The sequence below is a fragment of the Penicillium longicatenatum genome (genome assembly GCF_028827895.1).
Source record: "Penicillium longicatenatum strain IBT 33135 chromosome Unknown contig_4_segment0_segment0, whole genome shotgun sequence".
In the NCBI taxonomy this organism is placed as follows: Eukaryota; Fungi; Ascomycota; class Eurotiomycetes; order Eurotiales; family Aspergillaceae; genus Penicillium; species Penicillium longicatenatum.
This window is the reverse complement of record NW_026643122.1, coordinates 1,390,825-1,409,175: the sequence shown is the minus strand read 5'-3', so window position 1 is coordinate 1,409,175 and position 18,351 is coordinate 1,390,825. Positions and strand designations below refer to the sequence as shown.

Here is an 18,351-nt window from a genome sequence, read left to right as displayed (position 1 = left end):
AGAATTGGGAGGGCGGCACTGGATCAATTTGCACAGCATGAAGAATCAGACATGGTATAGAGTATTAATTGAAATACTCCGCACAAGAGATAGGTAAAATGAGTGAAAAAGAGGGGAAGGCTTCAGAAAAACCCATTGCATGGATCGTGAAGAAAATTGGTGGAAGAAAGCGATGAGATCGGTGGATGTCGTCATAAAAACGCCAAATCCTTGATCTCTGCCTCCATCTGTTGGTCTCGGCCCGCTTGGCAGCCGATGGACACCTTTTCGGGTTAGTTTATCCGACGAGATAGATGAACCGGTCAATCTGGAATCAAACAATCTTCACCGACGAAGGTAGTTTGATTATATTTGAAGCTCGATTAACCTTGGGACCATTGTTCATGCGAATCTTGGGCTTGGGCCAAATAAGGTCTGTGTTCAGGGATAGTATTCGTTGCCCAGAACGGGTTGAAAATTCTCCTCCTTTAGAACGAGCAACTCATTTTCAGGTATCCCACTAATCATATACAACTAAAATTAATAGGTTTGACGGAGGTGGTCACCCGGTGCCATTCCAGACAGAGTTACTCCCAGGGTAAGTAGTTGTCAAGATATAGTCCCGACAAGTATAATCGGCACGTGGAGAGGTGGAGGTGGACTTAGCATGTATCGTACTTCCGTAAATAGATTTTATACAATTTGATACCCGTCAATTTCTATGCCTCCTATGCTTTCATTTCTGCCTAAACCAGTCGTAAACGCAACTCAAATACACACGCAGTAGATATACGCACTTGGTCCGAGCTAAACCAAGACTAAACACTCACAAGGCGAAAAGTGGATATCTGCGCTGGTGCGATTACGCGTCTTATCATGCAAACCAGCCCTAATGCCGAACGCCATCAGATATCATTCCAACGGCCGCCACGGCGCTAACATTTTCTTTCTGGCTTCCCCCGAGTCGCTATCAACATCAAAAACACTTCAACCACTCACACATATCATTTTGGATCCAGAAGGGAAGGCTGAAGGAGAGGAGATACTCCTCATCTGACAATAGAATGCGGCCCCACCACACCCTTTTCGCGATATGCTTGCTCCTGAGCCTATCGGGCAGTTCCCCAACACCAGAAAAGGCATCCAACACAGACCCGGTTCTCAAGAATGCCAACCATATCTTCAACGTTATTCACGACTCGATGCGCCAATGGGGTTCATCCCTCCACCATAACGGCGTCTCTTTCTTCCTAGCTACTGTCCCGGCCGGAACACAACTATACCATGGAACCGCCAGTCCAGTTCCTGTGAACGGTACGGAGTGGCTTGCCTTCGAGCCTGAACACGCGCTTGTGTTTGCGCGCCCACATGGTGGTCGTGGTCTACCCCGTGGTCCGGATGGTGATGATAAACCCGGCGAAGGACCGAGCCACGATGGACCTAGCCACGATGAACTGCGTCGTCGTTTGGAGAATGGCCCTCCACGCATGGTGAATGATGATACCGATGCCCACGGCTACCTCCACACTTACGCCGCAGCCAAGAACCTTCGTCTGCTGTACATTGATGGAATGTCAGCTGGCAAGACTGAGAAGGGCACCCTCGACTCGCAGGATATCCTGCTTTTCAACAATAGTCTCGGGAACGGCGAAAATGAAGGACCAGGTCCTCGGGGTGAACGAGAGCGTGCAATGCGCGCTTGCGAGATGGCTGAGAACGAATGGGCAGGTCGGATCGATGGTGTTCTTCGCATGGAGGCTGGTTTCGAAATTATCCTTTGCTCTTTTGCGCGGGATCTCACTCCTCTGCGCATTATTCAGACCCAGACGCAAGAGCGGGGAGACAAGGGTCCTGGCAGTCGTGATGCAGGGCCACCCAAGGGTCCCGGTGGCGGTCCCGGTGGTCCTGGCGGTGGTCCCGGAGGCCCAGATTCATCGCGTTGGGCCCGCGCCGTTGCATCCCGATACGAGGGCATCGGCGGGCGCAGAGTGCACATCAACTACGACAATTTCATCACTGCCCTCTCGCACGACCTCGACCTGTTCCCCGAGAGCTCGACACTCCCTCGTTTGAACCATCTCGAGTCCTTCGAGCTGGATCCCGTTCGCAAGGAACTTACCGAGACTATTTTGACGCATGACGCTAGGGAGTTCTCTTGGGACTGGCAGGCTACCACTGACATGGTCATCACCCGGTATGCAGATGAGTTGTCGTACTTTGTATCGGAGCGAATGGAGACGATGAAGGAGTTGCGTGAGCAAATCACTATGCTTGTTGCTCCATTTGTGGACTACAGTGAGCGGAATATCACTATGGAGTCTGAGCGGTGTGCGGCGCAGTTCATTCCCTTCCAGTACCAGGATGCTCCTACTCTTCCTGCTCGTGCTGTGCATGGTGTTTCGTATAGTATCTGCCATACATTGCTGGAGGCTGTTGAGGAGGAGAACCTCAGTTCCGCGAAGGAGTTGATTGCAAAGCTTATGGTTGAGCTTGACTGGACGGCTTGGAAGAAATGTCGTGGCTGCCTGGATAGTGAAATTTGTGTGGTGCCGATCTGGCCTATGGGCTCGGTGGGCGATTATGAGAAGCCTCAGTGCAAGGATGCTTTAAGTCCTTATGATCGTGATGGAGAGAACTACTGGGGTGGTCACGGGCCTCACTGATAGTGTCTCGACTTTTTCTTTTTGTTTTTATACTACTGTCGTTTAAAGATACCTTGATACCTATATCGTTTATTATTTGAAGAATGCATATGCTTTTCACATGCGAGGATTGAATTTACGCTTCCGCATTTAATAGGTACAATTGAATAATAATGTATAAGTTGACATATAAGAAACGGGAACTCCTCATGTGCAGTCGTTTGCATGCACCGGAAAGCGGCAATGACTCAACTTTCGAGGCGCATCAACAGAGGACCCATAGAAGCGAATGATCAAGTCCCTTCAAGGGCGGGTTATTTACAGAGCGGTGACGCCCTGAGCGGAAGTGACGACGGTGCCAACAGTGGTGGTCAGGTCACCGAGGCCAAGGGTAGACAGAAGGCCAGTGACAGTGGAGGTGAGACCACCAGCAAGGGACTCGACACGGACAAGCAGAGCGGAGGAGCCATCAGCGCTCAAAACACCGAAAAGCTCGTTGGTGGGGAGGCCAAGCTCAGAGGCCTTGGAGGCGAGGTCGGAAACACCGGGGACGGAAGCAACAACGGTACCGACGGTACCCTTGACAGCGGAGAGGTCGAGAGCGTTGGTAAGGGTGGACTCAGCATTGACGAGGATAGGCTCGTTGTTCAGGCCGGTGATGGACAGAACGTTGTTGAGCTCAGAGCGCTTCAGGTTGGAGACGACACCCTCAAGGGTGGAGACGACAGTGCCGACAACTTCGCCGACGGCAGAGAGGCCAAGGCTAGCCAGGAGACCCTCGACAGTGTTGTCGAGCTCAACAAGGACGTACTCGCCAGTGCTGGTGACGAAGGTGAGGCCAGTCAGGCCGGAAGTGAGGCTCTGCAGCTCCGACAGGGAGCCAGCGGTCTGGACGATCTTGCCAACGGGGCTGGAAGCACTGCCGAGGTTAAGGCCGGTGAGCTGGTTAGCGAAGCCCTGCTCAAGCTCAACCAGCATGTTCTTGCCGGTCTGCTGGTTGGTGACGGTCAGGACGCTGTGGACGGTCTTGCTGACGGTGCTAACAGCGCTGCTGGTGGCGGCACCAGGGACGATGCTGGTAGGGGTAGGCAGAGCCACGGCAACGGTGGCCAGGAGGGCAGAGAGAGCAAAGGTGGCCTTCATTTTGATGGTAGAGAGTGACTGTGCTTGAAAAAGCTGTAATGAATGGACGGTATAAACCGAAAAAAGGAATGACTGTAGTAAGAACGAGATGCAAAAGCTTCTTGGGTTAGAAAAAGAGATGAAAGTCAACCAACATGACCTGCCCTTTATACATTGAGCCTATGCTCAGGGGAAATGAACTCTATCCCGTCCATTGTCTAGGAGATTGACGTCGAAGAAGCGGTTTTGCTCCACATCACGTAGGCCCCAAGGATGGCGGTATCCTCAAGGTTCCAAATAATCCAAAGAGGAATAGAACCAAGACAAGCCATCCTGTCAAATCAAAGACAGATGACCCACAAACAAAGGTAAGTGGGGATAAAACGGACTATCAGAGGGGATGAGGCCCATAGGGAAACCTGAGCCCACCTTAAACTTCGAAGGAGGACCATCTTCATTAGCCACCGTAGATCGACGTCCTAGTCCGCTCGGGACCCAAACTTGGGGGCATTTTGAATGGAGACAGAACGCGCCATCAGCTAATATTGTGTGTCATTTGTTAGTATTATTGTTTGGACCAGCCATTTTTTGAGGCTATCAAAAGTACACGCAGCCACTCAAAAATTTTGATACCGCCACGGATTCGCCACATGGTTCTGAAAATGCCGCGTTGGGGCGGTGATTCGAGTGCTTAGGCCCAAGCACACCACAGCACCGGGTTGGATAAAGCCCGTTTGGTTCCAAGATCGACAACGGCACGTTTTCAGACCCGCAAATTCCTAAAATTCTGCCAATTGCGAGTACAGCCTTAGTGCTTAGGAAGCCAACGATCTGCATACGGCATGACCCTGCTTAGCGGGCCCGCAAGCCAGCGCGAATAAGCGGCGATTGTAATCTCAGTGTTGGCTAAGGGGGTTAGTATTGTTGCTATCATCAAATAGTGCCGTTGGTGGAACTTAAAGCGTTTTCCCGAGCTGTGGAGCCGCCTTTTGGTCGCAGAGTCCGAGGTGTAGACCCAGGAACCTAACACGTCCGAGCTCGATTGCATCATAGACAAGGGGATAATTTCACTAGAGCCTGTCGTGGTCGATAATTTGCTGGAGGTCATTTCCCCGAGCAAGATAATCTAGCTCCCGATGAACCGAACTATTCAGGGGTTCCGTGATAAACCCGGGAAACTTGATGTGACGTTGAAGGTGAAACGGAAGGAGCATAAACCCACTGCCAGGTGGAGAGTTTAACGGGAGTCTCCTTCCCCTGAAAATCTTTTGTCAACAACTGTCAACAAAGAAAGTTTTGGTAAAAGTTTGTCCGCGCGGGGAAAAAATGTCAATCATTTCCAAACCCAAGGGAAGAGGTGTATTTCCATAAGCTTCTGAACATTCGAAACGGAAAAACTGCAAAAAATACAGTGTAAAAGGGTTTAAATTTCAACAGTGGCCCGGATCCTACATACATAGAGGCTATTCACATTGGGTCATACGCAGGATCTATGGCCTCTAGACAGTGGGGCACAAATCTTATTCCAAGCAGCAAGCTTCGAAGCTTGGCCTTAACCAGGGTCCCTAATTTCATTTACCGCCATGCATTGTTCCAACCAGCCTGTTCCACCACGAAAGCAATCGCTAGTTCGGTGAATCGCGCCATGTGCTGTCCTTGCGCTTCAGTAATTTACCCCTATCCGCAAAGGGAAGGTGACTTACATCGATAGAGAAATAGCCAGCCTCATCATTCACCCACATGGTGTCACGAGACGAATGGACATAGGGATCATACTCGCCAGGGAAATAACCCCCGGCTAAGGGGTTACCCTCCGAGGCGAAAGCGGCGGGGTAGTTGAGTTGCGTATACGACATGTAATCAGAGCCAGCGGACCTGTTTTATCAGTACTTCGGACCCATGAGCTCAAGGAAGGTTCACCTACGGCCCAAGATCATATATCTCCGCGGGAATTGAGATGTATTTCTCACTCAGGCCCACAGTCCAGTTGGTAAGAGCCGCGTCGGCCTGAGTCGAAATAAATCCGATAGTCTCGGTCGCATTCCGGGCAATGAATGCCGTCATGTCCTGTACAGAGAACATCCAACATCAATACTGACTCCAGTCGTTGACGAGTTACAGGGGAATAACTTACGAATTCCATCATCGCTCCGATCACTGTGCCTTGCTCTTTCTTGTACCGGGCAAGATGTTGGCTGCCCAGCAAACCACCCTCTTCGGCTGCATACCAGTGGAACTCGACCGGGCCATTCATAGGCGTGTAGCCACTCTCGGCCAGAATACGGAATGCCTCCAAGATACTCACCGTACCTGAGCAGTCGTCATCCGCTCCAGGGGCTGGCAGGAGAGGGAAAAGATAGTTGGCCGAGTCCTGATGCGCACCAAGGATGGTCAATGGCGCAGAAGCATTGCGGACCTTTGGCTCGAAACGAGCAATAATCGATGACTGAGGGAAAGAGTGGGTGAAATATTCAAGCGAAATATGGGTGCGGAATGGAGATTTGGCGATGATCTTGGTTTTCCGTGTCAGTTCATCCTGTTTTTAGACAGGCATTGGGATGAAATACCTCAGCAATGTGCTCGTGGAGCCACTCAGAGCTCAATTCACCATGGATATCCCCATAGTATCGGTTATAGTAACCGGTCATATGGTGAAGAACATCGCTCATACGCGGTTGGTTAACCTTTGAGAACAGAGGTCGGATCAAGCTTTCATGGACCAGTTCAGGGAGGTCTACACATGTCAGTCAAACATAAGTCGCCCAGGAACCACAAGTACAGGACTCACGGGGCTTGCCAGCAGTCAACGTATGTACCTGCTCTGCATAGAATTCTTCATGTTCCGTAATGTCTATAAATTTCTTGCCTTGTCTACGGAGGCGCAGCTTGTCTCCTTCAGTCATCCATTGCGGCTCAGAGTCATCGCCCAGGACGCGCAAGAGGCGTGGTTCAGCAAGGAGTGATTCATTTTCAGAATCCAGAGAGATGAGCGCCTCGACTGGGTCCGAATGCGCTTCCAGGGCGGCAAGGATTGCATCGTCAACAGCGTGCTGGAGCTTGCTCGGCGTCTTATCCGACCCAGGAGCGAAGACAACTTGCGCATCGGCCGCGCTGGCCACGTGGGCTGTGCCCAAGAGAAGTATCAAGATAGATTTCAGCATTGAAGTCGATCACTGATGTAGAAGTGGGTAAGTGAATTCACGGTGGATTTAAAAGGAGATCAACAGTGTTTGCCTATCGTGAGGGGAAACACGCGATGCGGAGATAAGTCGGAGAGATAAGAATTCACTCGGATTTACCACCGAATCGTGTGATTAACAACTCCAATCAAGACTCCTATTTCCTTTTCCACTTCGATAATCAAAGTTCTGCTTCTGGCCTTCTCCAGGGCTTTCTTTCTTGTGTTACTTGAGCAACCGTGGTTCCTATCTATGGCGACCAATGGTTGCTTATCGGACCGGTACCTAGATTAGTTTAATATATATTTGCGCAGATGGTGCTTATTTTCCAGACCTCAGCACTTCAATAGCGTACTTCGTCCATTGTAATCTACATTAATACGCTATCAATTATTAAACTGTTCAGCTATTTGATACCAAAGCGCTCGCAGCTTCGACCCCGGGAACCTAGGGAGCTCTAAGCCCCATGCCAGGAATACTTGGACTGCACGTGTGCTGTCTAAATTTGATTTCCACTAGCCCCAGGAGCTAATGAACACCGCACAGTCTCCCCTTTCCACGCATCAATTTCTTCCATAACCTGCTTGATATCATATTTCATGTATGGAATAGTCTCAGCCCCCATCAGCAAACGAGCGGGCAAAGGGCGCTCACGCTGTCCAACCACAGAATCAAAAAGCACTTTAGCACAACTATCCGGATCGCTCCAGACGTTCTGCGCCTTGATATACGCAGCCAATTGACTGAACGCCCCATCTGGCAAATTATATGCCGGGTGTCGGGGCGGAGCTTTCAAACTTGATGTAGCGAAGTTCGTCCTCACGCCCCCAGGGGCAACAATTAACAGAACAATATTCCACTCTGGACGAAGTTCCTTTGCGACGGACTTGGTGAAACCTTCTAGCGCGAATTTGCTAATTTCAGTAATTTCAGTATTGATACCACACTAGGCAATCGGGGTTATGTAACTAACCTAGCATGGTAGAAAGAATGACCGGGCGCAGTCAAAAACCCACCAATGGAAGAGACCTGGACAATGGTACCGCCCTGACCTTTAGGATTCACCTCTCGGAAGACGCGAAGAGCTTCTTGAGTTATGTGAACCGGACCCCAGAAATTGGTTTCGAGTTGGTGGCGGGCGTCGGAGTCGGAGATGGCTTCCATATCTCCCATCAAGCCGTATCCGGCATTATTGATCACAACGTTGATCTCATGGAAAGTGTCCAGAGCTTGACGGAATGCTGCGCATATATCTTCTTGACTTGTCACATCGAGCTTGATTTTGAGTACGGTCGGGCTGTCTGGTAGATAGTAGAGTGAGGCGATGTCTCGGGCGGTTGCTACAATACGATGACCGGCGTTGTAGATGGCCTGTGCGAGGGATTTCCCTAGGCCGGATGAGCAGCCAGTCACTGTATTTAACCTTGCATTAGAACTTAGACATGCTTCATTGAGTAGCAAATCATAGAGAATTCGCCCTACCAAGCCACACTGTTTGAGGGCCGAAATCTGCGAATGACGACATGGCCCTATACAGGTGTGTGAATTTTGACCAAGTGGAAGGGGTTTGGAAAAGTGATTAAGTAACAGACTTGACAGATCTGTGGCGATGGGAATCATATATATATGTACATAAATTTCAACCTACGACTAGAGCTGTGGATGTCAGGGCATTTTAAGTTATTCCAGACGGGACTCATCGTTGCAAAAGTCCAGCAGCTGTACAAGATGAAAAGTATTCACTCGAGCACGCAGCCAGTAAGAATGGAGCCTTGAAACGCTATACCCGATCAGGAAGATGCACTAAGTCCTCGGCTGGGAAAGGTGGGTCTCTCCTGAGTCCTTATGGTCTGAAACTCGAATTCGAAAGCTACTCTTCCATCTAAACTCACCCTAGTGCACCTGCCACATTGAGAATGGCAGGAGCCATGGCAAAGACAGAGCGCGGATCTACCTTTGTGGTGGTGACCGGGAATCCCCAAGAAGGCCAAGGTAAACGACTCAGCGAAGTACGATCGCATATGGCAAAAAGACATCATCAGCATCGAATTGCGCAGAAAAAAACCAGACCACAAATCCGTCTTCAAAGGGTAAATGTAAGGAACCTACCGGCTCTGGAGCATATTCCTCGAGAGCTTCAGTTCGCTCTAAACTGTCCGCCCCTGCCTTCATCACCAACGGGCTACAAAAGAATGCAACAATGTAAGTTCAAGATGAGTGTCACTTCAAACGATGTAATATTTGAATCCTGAGGTCTGACGCGAAATTCAGTCATGTATCAATACGTGCACTACAGTCACCAAATACACCCTTTCTTCGCCACAGTAGTATCTGCTGCTGTATCACATCCAGCTCTCATGAGTTCAAAAATTTTGAATGCTTCAGCATGGGATGATATTTCTACCAGTGGATATATCAGTGACCTGACATCTCAGCAATGTAATATTACGCGAAGGCTACTTTCACAGGCACTAGAGGATCGAGAGCTTGCTCTGAGTGACGTGAATATTGCAGCCTTAATCGCAATATTGCTCTTTGATGTATGATATTTGAGAAGACATTACGGCCCATGATGAACTGACACCCTCTCACAATAGCTGCTTGGCGACGAAGAGGCCTTTCAATTGGATTATCAAGGTATCCAGACTATTATAGATGCCCGTGGAGGCGTGGGACATTTGGGATTTGAAGGGCATTTAAAGAATAGCCTATTACTGTAGGACTGGTCTTCTGAACCTCTGATTATCTGGAATGACTGACATGCATTAAATAGTATAGAAGAGTTGAAACGGGCTCTTAGAATTATGACGGTGCCACGCCTTGGCGGCTTGAGTCTTCGAAGTTCCCCACTGGAGATGACAATCTTCACTTTAGGGATCGACAAAAATGGAGTTGACCCATCAGATAGTTCACCAATGCTGTCTGTACTTGCGAATCTCTATAAATCCGTGATGATATTAGAGTATTGCGATTGTTATGAGACCGCATCGGATGAACGTTATAATCAATCCATTATGTGGTTGCCTCGCAACTGGCAGCCAATGACGGCGTTTGGAGATGGAGATTACCCACCATATGACGCCAGAATTCCAGCACTGCTCCAAACAATTCAAATCCTGCACTGGTCCAGTGCGGGTTCAGATACAGTGAATGGTCTATCTCATGCCCTTTTTGACCTCAAGAGCCTCTTGGAGAAGACAGATCTGGAAGCATTCTGGAACTTTCTGCCGGGGGCGCTTATTTGGTGCCTCATCATCGGCGTCCGACTGTGCCCTCCTGGACCCCTGCGCAAATGGTTCCTAATGCAGACCACAAGAGTGGCATGCACAATGGCAATGCATCATCCTGACGCAGTGCTGAAAACTTTGCAAATAGTTTTGGACGGCATGGATGGAGCGAAGCACAAAGACATGGGGTATTTCCATAATGAATAAAAATGCGGCACACGGTATATACTTTATGAGAAAGTACATTAGTGCCATGGGAATAAGCCCTACCAGGGTCACGGATTAGCAAAACTTAAAGTGTGGCGAGTGGCGGGCATTCGGCAGTTTCTGAGAAGCACAAGAACCAGACTTACTCCGTGCACCTCCCGCAAAGTCCGGAGAAGGCAGCATGTGGGGAAGGTCTGGGGCTTATGGCGGGGCAAGGATCCGCAGGCATGCGAAACACCCGGAGGGCAATCTATCGCCATGAGTAGAATTGCGATTGATTTTGGTGATCATTTTCTAATATCATTCTATTTGAATACTATCAATCATAAGAAATGGCTGTTCTACTGTGATTTTCCTGAAAGATGGCTGGAATTCCTAGATGCTGATTGGCTGGGGTTATAAGGTCGAACGGTTGAAAATCCGAATCTCAAACAATTTCAAACAAAGCTGATATTATTTCTCCCGTGTATGGCTCCCTGCATGGCCATGTGTGGCCCATGAACGCCGCGGCGGATAAAGTCCAAGCAGGCCAACGATGAAAGGTCCAGTAGAGCGCGCGTCCGCTTGCCCTCCATAGCGGACGTGTGGGGAGCTGTGGGAGAAGCGGGAAAAATCTCATCCGCCCTCGTCATGCTGGAGGCAGGCCGAATGCGACGGAGGCCTCGGTGAGAATTTGGATGGAAATTTAAGAATCGTCCTGTCGCCATCTTTCTTTCTACTTGTTCATTTTCCTAATACCTCCCTACTCTTGCCGTTCTCTGTTGCTTCTCCCCGCAACATCTTCCCCGCCATCTATACATCCCGCTTATATCCGACATAATGGCCAAGACTCCCCAAGATTTGCAAATCGCCATTCTGGGCGCTGGCATGGGTGGTCTCACCACTGCTCTTGCTCTGGCCCAACGTGGTTTCAAGAACATTGACGTCTATGAGAATGCGCACGATCTTGGTTTCGTCGGCGCCGGTATCCAGCTTGCGCCTAACATGGCTCGTGTGCTGGACAACCTTGGTGTCTGGAAGGGCATTGAGGACGAGGCTGTGAACATTGGAGATACCCGTGTCCGTGGTATGTTTCTAACCAACATCGTAACCCTTGTGTTAAAAAAAGGGATTGCGGTAGCTAACAATGATTCTGTGCATAGTTGGTGCTGATAACTCCGAGCTTGCCCATGTCGAGCTGGGTTATATTAAGGAAACCTACGGATACCGTCACATGGTTGGCCACCGCTCATCCCTGGCTAACGGTCTGTACCAGGGCTGTCTGAAGGAGTCCGCTATTAAGTTCCACTTCGCTACCACCGCAACAGAGGTCGACTCGTTCGGCCCTCGCCCATCATTCACCGCCACCCCCGCGACGGCGGCGACGCCTACAAGGTCACCTGCGATGTCCTCCTGGGTGCCGACGGAATTAAGAGTGAGACCCGTGCCGCCATGGTGAAGCTCTTGAACATCACTGCTGGCGTCAAGGACACCCAGCAAGCCGCCTACCGCATTATGATCCACAAGGAGCAAATCAAGGATGACCCTGAGCTCCTGGAATTGATTAACAGCACCACAGTCACTCGCTGGATCGGTGAGAAGCGTCACATCATCGCCTACGCTGTCTCCAACAACACTATCTACAACCTGTCCACCACTCAACCCGATAAGAACTTCGCCGAGGCCACAAACGCCACTTACACAACCAAGGGCTCCAAGTCCGCTATGATGGAGGTCTTCTCAGATTTCTGTCCCATGGTCAAGCGTCTGCTCGACTACGTCCCCGAGGGCGAGGTCTGCGAGTGGAAGCTGCGTGTTCACGACCCTCTCCCTACCTGGGTCCACGAGCAGGTCGCTCTCGTTGGTGACGCCTGCCACCCTACCCTCCCTCACTTGGCTCAGGGTGCTGCCCAGGCCATCGAGGACGGTGCCGTTATTGCCGTTGCTCTCTCCCGCCTCCCCGATACCACCCCCGAGTCCATTAACAAGGCTCTCCGTGTTTACGAGAAGGTCCGCAAGGGTCGTGCTGAGACTCTGGTCGAGATGGCTGCTGCTTCTGGTCGTGCTCTTCACTTGGGTGATGGTGCTGCTAAGGAGGAGCGTGATCGTCAATTCGCCGCTCTCAAGGCTCAGGGCGGTAAGGGTCCTGTGCCCGACAAGTGGGCCGATGCCGATGTCCAGAAGGAGATCTACGGCTTCGACTGCACTAAGGTTACTGAGGACAAGTTTGATGAGTACTTCTCGCAGATGTAAGCGTGCTCTTTCCTGCGTATAAAGTTTTGCTTTTTGGTCTAGTCGCCACTTCATGTTGTTGGCGCATGTGAAACTACTGGCTTTCACTTATTGGCCTGTATATCTCTTTTCTTTTCTTCTCTGCCATGTATATTCACGATCTCTGCAGAAACGAGAATTTATGACGATATGTTCAATTTTGGGTGTCCTAAAACGAACTGTACTAAGATTCATTCGTTATACAGGGAAGGGAACCCCCGAGAGATTAAGCTCGCATAAAAGTTACTCTTTGCTTCATGAATGGAATGACCTCAGTTCATTGATATAAAGCCGTGGATTCCATTCAGATGATATCGACTGAGTGTTCCAAGGGCTCTGGTAAATATTGCTCCCTGTACATAGCTTGAATCGGCGATCTAGACCTCTAAGGCTCACTACGACTGTGTGACCCAAGAAACCAAATCGAAAACAGTTCAAAAAACAATCATCAACCCTTTGACCATTAGAAAATGTTGGTCAATAATTGTAATACAAGTTAGCCAGCCACAACATTAGAGATGCAGGTCAAGTGTTACATCAACCACCGATGTGGTTGTCACGGAGCTGCAGCTCAACGAATCCATCGGTGTACCTGGCTAATGATAGGTTGGCATTAAGATCAAAGATCCACACCTGATTCACTGCATGACAGCCCTAAGATCAGTGATGCATGGGCACTCCTCTATGTACTGCAACCATCGGATCTCCACACCTACCAGAAGTAGTATATAGGGACCACATAGAGATTGAATCTAGAAGGGTTCGCAGAGGGATCACTTGAAAGTGTGGTTGAAGAAAAAATGCGATGATAACGCGTTTTATCAGTATAAATCCGCTGAAAACCCAACCCATTGCACTAATGTTTCAATTGACCCGGGTTGACCCCTACTGGTCTACTTAGTCCCTTGCCATCTCCATATGGAGCCACCCCGCTTAGCGGAAATGCCATTTCCTGTCGACGGATATGGGCAGTCCTAGATTGAACAGGGTGACTCTAAAGCATTTTCGATGTTCCTCATTGCTTTCGTAGGGCTGACGATAAACATGGAATACTCGACATAACGATGCGATGGCCGTAATTTCAACCTTCACGTTCATATCATTGCCCAACCTGGGCAAATTGCAAGAGCTCACGTGTCCTTCTTCAATCAAGTCATTATTCCCCATGATCTTCAATGCTGAAATCCATGGTGGCTCAGCCCGCGATGAGACATAGCACTGCACATGTGGCTGTACTTCGGAAGAAAATCGGAAGAAAAAAGTTTTTGAGAATATAGATACGAACTCAACGAGCGCATGGTATAAAACTGGTAAAAAGTAGAAGAAACAGAATTGGAACAATGCAAATATTATATTCCAAGGTTGCGAGGACCATGGAAAGCCTGGTTCCCGCAAGCCGCAACACCTCTAATCTCCAATCTACAATCTCCGATCGCTGCCTCCCATTAACGCGCCCGCGTTGCGCCATGCAGATCCCGCCATTTGATGACCAAAAATAAATGCCTTTTCCAGGTGTATGTATCACATGTATCATTTCGATCTGTCATTTGCTAATTCAATCCGCTTACAGACTCCCTCGCCATTCCGCCTATCCCGTCGCCAACCGTCTACGCGCCGGAGCGGTCCACAATTCGCAAACTCTCCCCGCTTCCTCCTCTCGCAGACCACTCCGCAGAAAGGGCAGAATGACCTCGACATAGTTGACGATGATTATTCTCCGTCGACCGCCCCTGTAGCGGGCACTCCGGCACCGCGGCGCAATGACATTCCACCCCGTTGGAAGAGGGACGTGATTGAAGATGGCGATGAAGAAGATCTTCCAGGGATCACAAGCACACAAAAGAAAGGGGGAACGGAATCGGTGGATGATATTATCGATAGTAGTCCACCAAAGGCCCCCGTGACGCCGGGGCCCCTGGACTCCGAGTACGAGGCCCTGTTTGAGCCTGTAGAAGATGGCCACAAGCGTCGACGTGTATTGGGACAGCCTTCTCTCACCCAAAAGCTGCAGGAAGGCATTGGTCAAACATCCTCTTCACCAGAGGCTCCTAGTCAATTTGTCGCCCCAGAAACACCTGCTTCTGGCTCTCTTCCACGAACGGGGACACAAAATCCCAACCTAGAAGCGACTCCAAGGGTGCTACCAAGAGCTTTCGGATCGACACCGGGACCTACCAGCACCCCCTTCCGGAGTAAACCTCGATTCATGCTCTCGGCTAAGAAACCACCAAGCAGCCAGCCTTTACTTGGAACTCAAACACCGGCACCGTCACAACTGACCTCAACGCCTCTCGAAAAGCGCAAACCGACCTTTGTGCTTCCCCGATCTCCATCTCCAAAATCTACCAAAGATGATATTCCCGCGCCATTTTCGCCTTCGTCGCGTACCTTGCGTCGCCGTGGGAAACAGCGTGCGGGTACAACGAGCTACGTGCCTGGTGGCATGGCAGCAGATGTCCGCAGCTGGATCCTTGAGACGGGATCTAAGCGAGAACAGGCCCTGCATGGTCGGTCATTGAATACCGATTCCGAAACGAGCTTTTCCGGGGCATTGAGTCGGTACCTTGTGGCTGTACGGGTTACTAGTGTCAGCCACGCAATGCTTAGTAGCTGCGGTCCTTTGGCTTTTATCACAGCAGACACTGTGAACGATTGCGGGCAGAGAGAAGAGGAGGCCAATGTTCTCAATATCGTCGCTCTTGGACGTCCTAGATCTAAGCCGCGGTCTTCCTCACGCTCTACTCCGGGCCAGATTCAATCGGGGGACTTGCTAGGGTTTCATCGAGGTTTAGCATGGGATATCGACCTCCATGACCATCGGATTTCCTCAGCCACTACTGAGTTGCAGACCACTAACTCGCAAGTTGATACACCCGAGAATTGTAGCAAACGCTGGCTGGTAGCTATGGAATGGGACTTAGTGGAGGAAGGTACTTGAGTTGTACATTTTTAGATCTATCCTCAATGCCTGTAACGATTCACGTGCAATGAAATTCATCTTTACATAATGCGACTTCTGGTATGTCTATGATGGGTATAGGTATTCTAGATACAAAATCAACCGCCGGAAAACAGGATCCTCATGTACAAGTTGCCGTGCAGTCATTAATCGCGAATCAACTTGAGGGCGCCCACGGCTATCTCGCAACCCAAGCGAACCAACTTTTGTTGTTTTTCCTTTTCCAATAGGTCGGTCTTGGCCACTACCTTTTGAATAAAGAAGATCAATCCCTTCGCAAGGTGTGGTGTTTTTTGAACTTGCATAAAGATTTGGATCAGGGACTGTTCATGTTCCTTTTCATCCTTCTTTTTCTTCTCTCCGTTCTTGTTCTTCTTGGATTCTTGGATGACGGTGGCGATCAGCATGTCCAGAAAGAGCTTGGTACTTTCTTGCAAGTAGGCGAAGTTGAGATTCTTCAGAATGCTAAGTGTCAGGTGACCCTCTGCAATCAGCGTTCCGTACGTCTTAGCAAGTTTGAATAGAGCCTTCGAGGTGGGGGCGGTGTTCTCGTCCTCTGGATCGAAGTCTGCTTCGTCATCCATTTCTCCCCTTTCACCCATCCTCTTGAAGATGTTCCAAAGGGCAAACATGAAGCAGACCTTCATCTGCCGTTGCCCTTGCTCCTCACGCCGTTTCCCTTCGTCTTCACCCGAATTTTGTCCTACAATCACACTTCGTGCAATGAAAGTGTAGTAGGGGTTGTACGGCTTGTCCTCCTCATCCACCTCCATCAAACAGCGCAGTAGAACAGGCGGGATTTCGAATTTCTGGGCACGGTTCAACCGAAGTTTTTTGAGCCGCACAGACGCATCATTGTAGTCGGTGGCGGTCATGATGGCCACGAAAATTGAGCGACGGACAGCAGTGTTCATTCCGTGGGCCTTCGCGAGTTCGTTGAAGTCAATCTCACCGTCACTGTCTTCCTCGTACTTCTCTTCTTTCGTGGGCATATCTGTCAACTGCTCCCGAGCAGATACCAGTGGGTCTTCCTTCCAGCTTGCACCTTCCAGCCACCATTTGCCCTTCTTGGAAGAATTATGAATATCCGCGCGAGTGATATTAATGGGCTCCGATGCACGAATGGTGCGATTGTTCAAAGAGCCCAGGATCTTGCGCATTTTGGTGATATGCTCGCTGGTGATACTGGCACCGACAGCATTCTTAACACGGTTGTTCTTCAGGTCGGTGATAGTGTCGATCATGAATTTTGTGCGAACTGAAAGGTTGCCCTCGCCAATCTTAGCCACAGCTGGCTGAACAAGAAGAACGATATCCTTGAGGGACGTGGGGTCATCTTGACGAAGCTGAGGCCCGGAGATGCGAATGACCTTAAGCAGAAGTTCGGTATTGCTTTCCGTGATCTCCTCCAGGAAGGAACGAATGTAGTCGAACATCAATGGGCTTCCGATAACATGGAAGTTGTAAAGTTGTGACAAAAGGGAAACCAAATTGATGATTTCTTTGCCTTGGAAAGTTCCCCGCTCGTCACCATTAGCATCTAATGTTTTCACTATTCTCTCCACAATCTCGGCACCAACGTCTGTTCCCAAGAGCTTGTAAAGAGCTGCGATGAAACCGGCATGAAGGACCATAAACGTGTCCTGTAGAGCGGCTCTTTCACAAATAAGGCCCATCAATAGATCAAGAACCGTAGACGTGACATGCTTTCTGGGGTAATCCCGATAAAGCTTCTCGAACTCAGATACGATAGAAATCAGGTTGGCCTCTGAAAGCTTGTTCAGCTGTCCTTGAGCTTGGCGTTTTAGTCGAGTTAGGGACTCTGTTTCCGGGTCGGATAGACCTCGTAATGAGGGAGGAACGTATTTCTGAGGCTTGGAGCTTTCCATCTTGGGGGTTGGTGCAACGTATGGATTCTCTCGCTTCTTGGGGGGAGCCTTCTCCTCGTCAAAACCATCAAATTCATCGTCTTCCTCTTCATCATCCTCACTTCCAAACACTTCCTCATCAAGGTCATCATCGTCCTCGTCGCTCTCCAATTCACTGTCATCTTCGTCCTCTTCCTGAGCTTGGAGCTTCTGGGCCTTCTTGCGCTTACTCTGGAGCCACTCATCGGCTTCTCGTTTCCTCTTTTTGCTGTCATCTTCTGATGCCTCCCCCAGATCACCCAGCAGGTCATCTAATCCATCGTCTTCAAATTTCTTAGAGGTTTTGCCCTTCTTGAGACCAAGCTTCTTCTCCAAAAAGGCAATCTCAGCATCGTCCTCCGCTAATTTGGATTTCACTCCGGACGAGATATGAGGCCTATCTACGTCCTCAGGTTCATCGATGTCCGACACATCTTCGTCCTCTTCATCCTCATCCAAATCAATCATGCTGGCATCATCCATCGAAGAGTCTTCATCGTCTCCTTCGGATTTTTTCATATTTGGTATGGAATTTGCGTTTTTTCTCTCTTCGGGGCTTTCTGACCATTGTCGCTTGGCTTTCTGCCATCGTTGCCGAGCAGATCGTCCTCCGGATCCATATCGGAGTCTTCATCATCCTCAATATTCTTCTCCGGCTGGCGAGGATACTCCTTCCAAGTCCGCGCGTGCGGTTTCGACTTCTTTTCGTTGCGCTCCGCTTGTCGACGGTCTTTGCGTGAGGCAGGTCCGTTCTGTCGGCGCTTCTTCTCTCCATAACGATCACGAATGCCAAGTTCTGACCGTAGGTCACGAGGCAGAGACGTGGTATTGTGCTGCGGGCGTGGGCGTCTCATCTTGACTGATTTTGGAGAAAGAATT

The 18,351-nt window shown here is 49.8% G+C and overlaps 7 protein-coding genes across 7 annotated transcripts; 3 read left to right on the top strand and 4 right to left on the bottom strand.

Annotated features, from left to right (window-relative positions):
* Positions 1-1,043: 1,043 nt before the first annotated feature.
* Positions 1,044-2,642, top strand: N7484_007344 (uncharacterized protein; the record flags this gene model as incomplete). Its single annotated transcript, XM_057117731.1, has 1 exon — positions 1,044-2,642. One exon carries the CDS (start codon positions 1,044-1,046, stop codon positions 2,640-2,642), a length of 1,599 nt encoding a protein of 532 aa, XP_056970766.1.
* A 297-nt stretch (positions 2,643-2,939) lies between these two features.
* N7484_007343 (uncharacterized protein) lies at positions 2,940-3,764 on the bottom strand (the record flags this gene model as incomplete). The annotated part of the gene is made up of 1 exon (XM_057117730.1): positions 2,940-3,764. The coding sequence occupies one exon, from the start codon at positions 3,762-3,764 to the stop codon at positions 2,940-2,942; it is 825 nt and encodes a 274-aa protein (XP_056970765.1).
* A 1,554-nt stretch (positions 3,765-5,318) lies between these two features.
* N7484_007342 (peptidase family M28) lies at positions 5,319-6,904 on the bottom strand (the record flags this gene model as incomplete). The annotated part of the gene is made up of 6 exons (XM_057117729.1): positions 5,319-5,393; positions 5,447-5,618; positions 5,668-5,810; positions 5,878-6,255; positions 6,311-6,477; positions 6,532-6,904. The coding sequence occupies 6 exons, from the start codon at positions 6,902-6,904 to the stop codon at positions 5,319-5,321; spliced, it is 1,308 nt and encodes a 435-aa protein (XP_056970764.1).
* A 517-nt stretch (positions 6,905-7,421) lies between these two features.
* N7484_007341 (SDR family oxidoreductase) lies at positions 7,422-8,447 on the bottom strand (the record flags this gene model as incomplete). Its single annotated transcript, XM_057117728.1, has 3 exons — positions 7,422-7,836; positions 7,896-8,334; positions 8,405-8,447. 3 exons carry the CDS (start codon positions 8,445-8,447, stop codon positions 7,422-7,424), a joined length of 897 nt encoding a protein of 298 aa, XP_056970763.1.
* Positions 8,448-11,175: 2,728 nt separating this feature from the next.
* N7484_007340 (putative monooxygenase) lies at positions 11,176-12,588 on the top strand (the record flags this gene model as incomplete). The annotated part of the gene is made up of 3 exons (XM_057117727.1): positions 11,176-11,422; positions 11,499-11,637; positions 11,664-12,588. 3 exons carry the CDS (start codon positions 11,176-11,178, stop codon positions 12,586-12,588), a joined length of 1,311 nt encoding a protein of 436 aa, XP_056970762.1.
* Positions 12,589-14,105: 1,517 nt separating this feature from the next.
* Positions 14,106-15,544, top strand: N7484_007339 (uncharacterized protein; the record flags this gene model as incomplete). Its single annotated transcript, XM_057117726.1, has 2 exons — positions 14,106-14,120; positions 14,177-15,544. The coding sequence occupies 2 exons, from the start codon at positions 14,106-14,108 to the stop codon at positions 15,542-15,544; spliced, it is 1,383 nt and encodes a 460-aa protein (XP_056970761.1).
* Positions 15,545-15,711: 167 nt separating this feature from the next.
* On the bottom strand, positions 15,712-18,326 carry N7484_007338 (MIF4G domain-containing protein; the record flags this gene model as incomplete). The annotated part of the gene is made up of 2 exons (XM_057117725.1): positions 15,712-17,975; positions 18,038-18,326. The coding sequence occupies 2 exons, from the start codon at positions 18,324-18,326 to the stop codon at positions 15,712-15,714; spliced, it is 2,553 nt and encodes an 850-aa protein (XP_056970760.1).
* Positions 18,327-18,351: the final 25 nt, after the last annotated feature.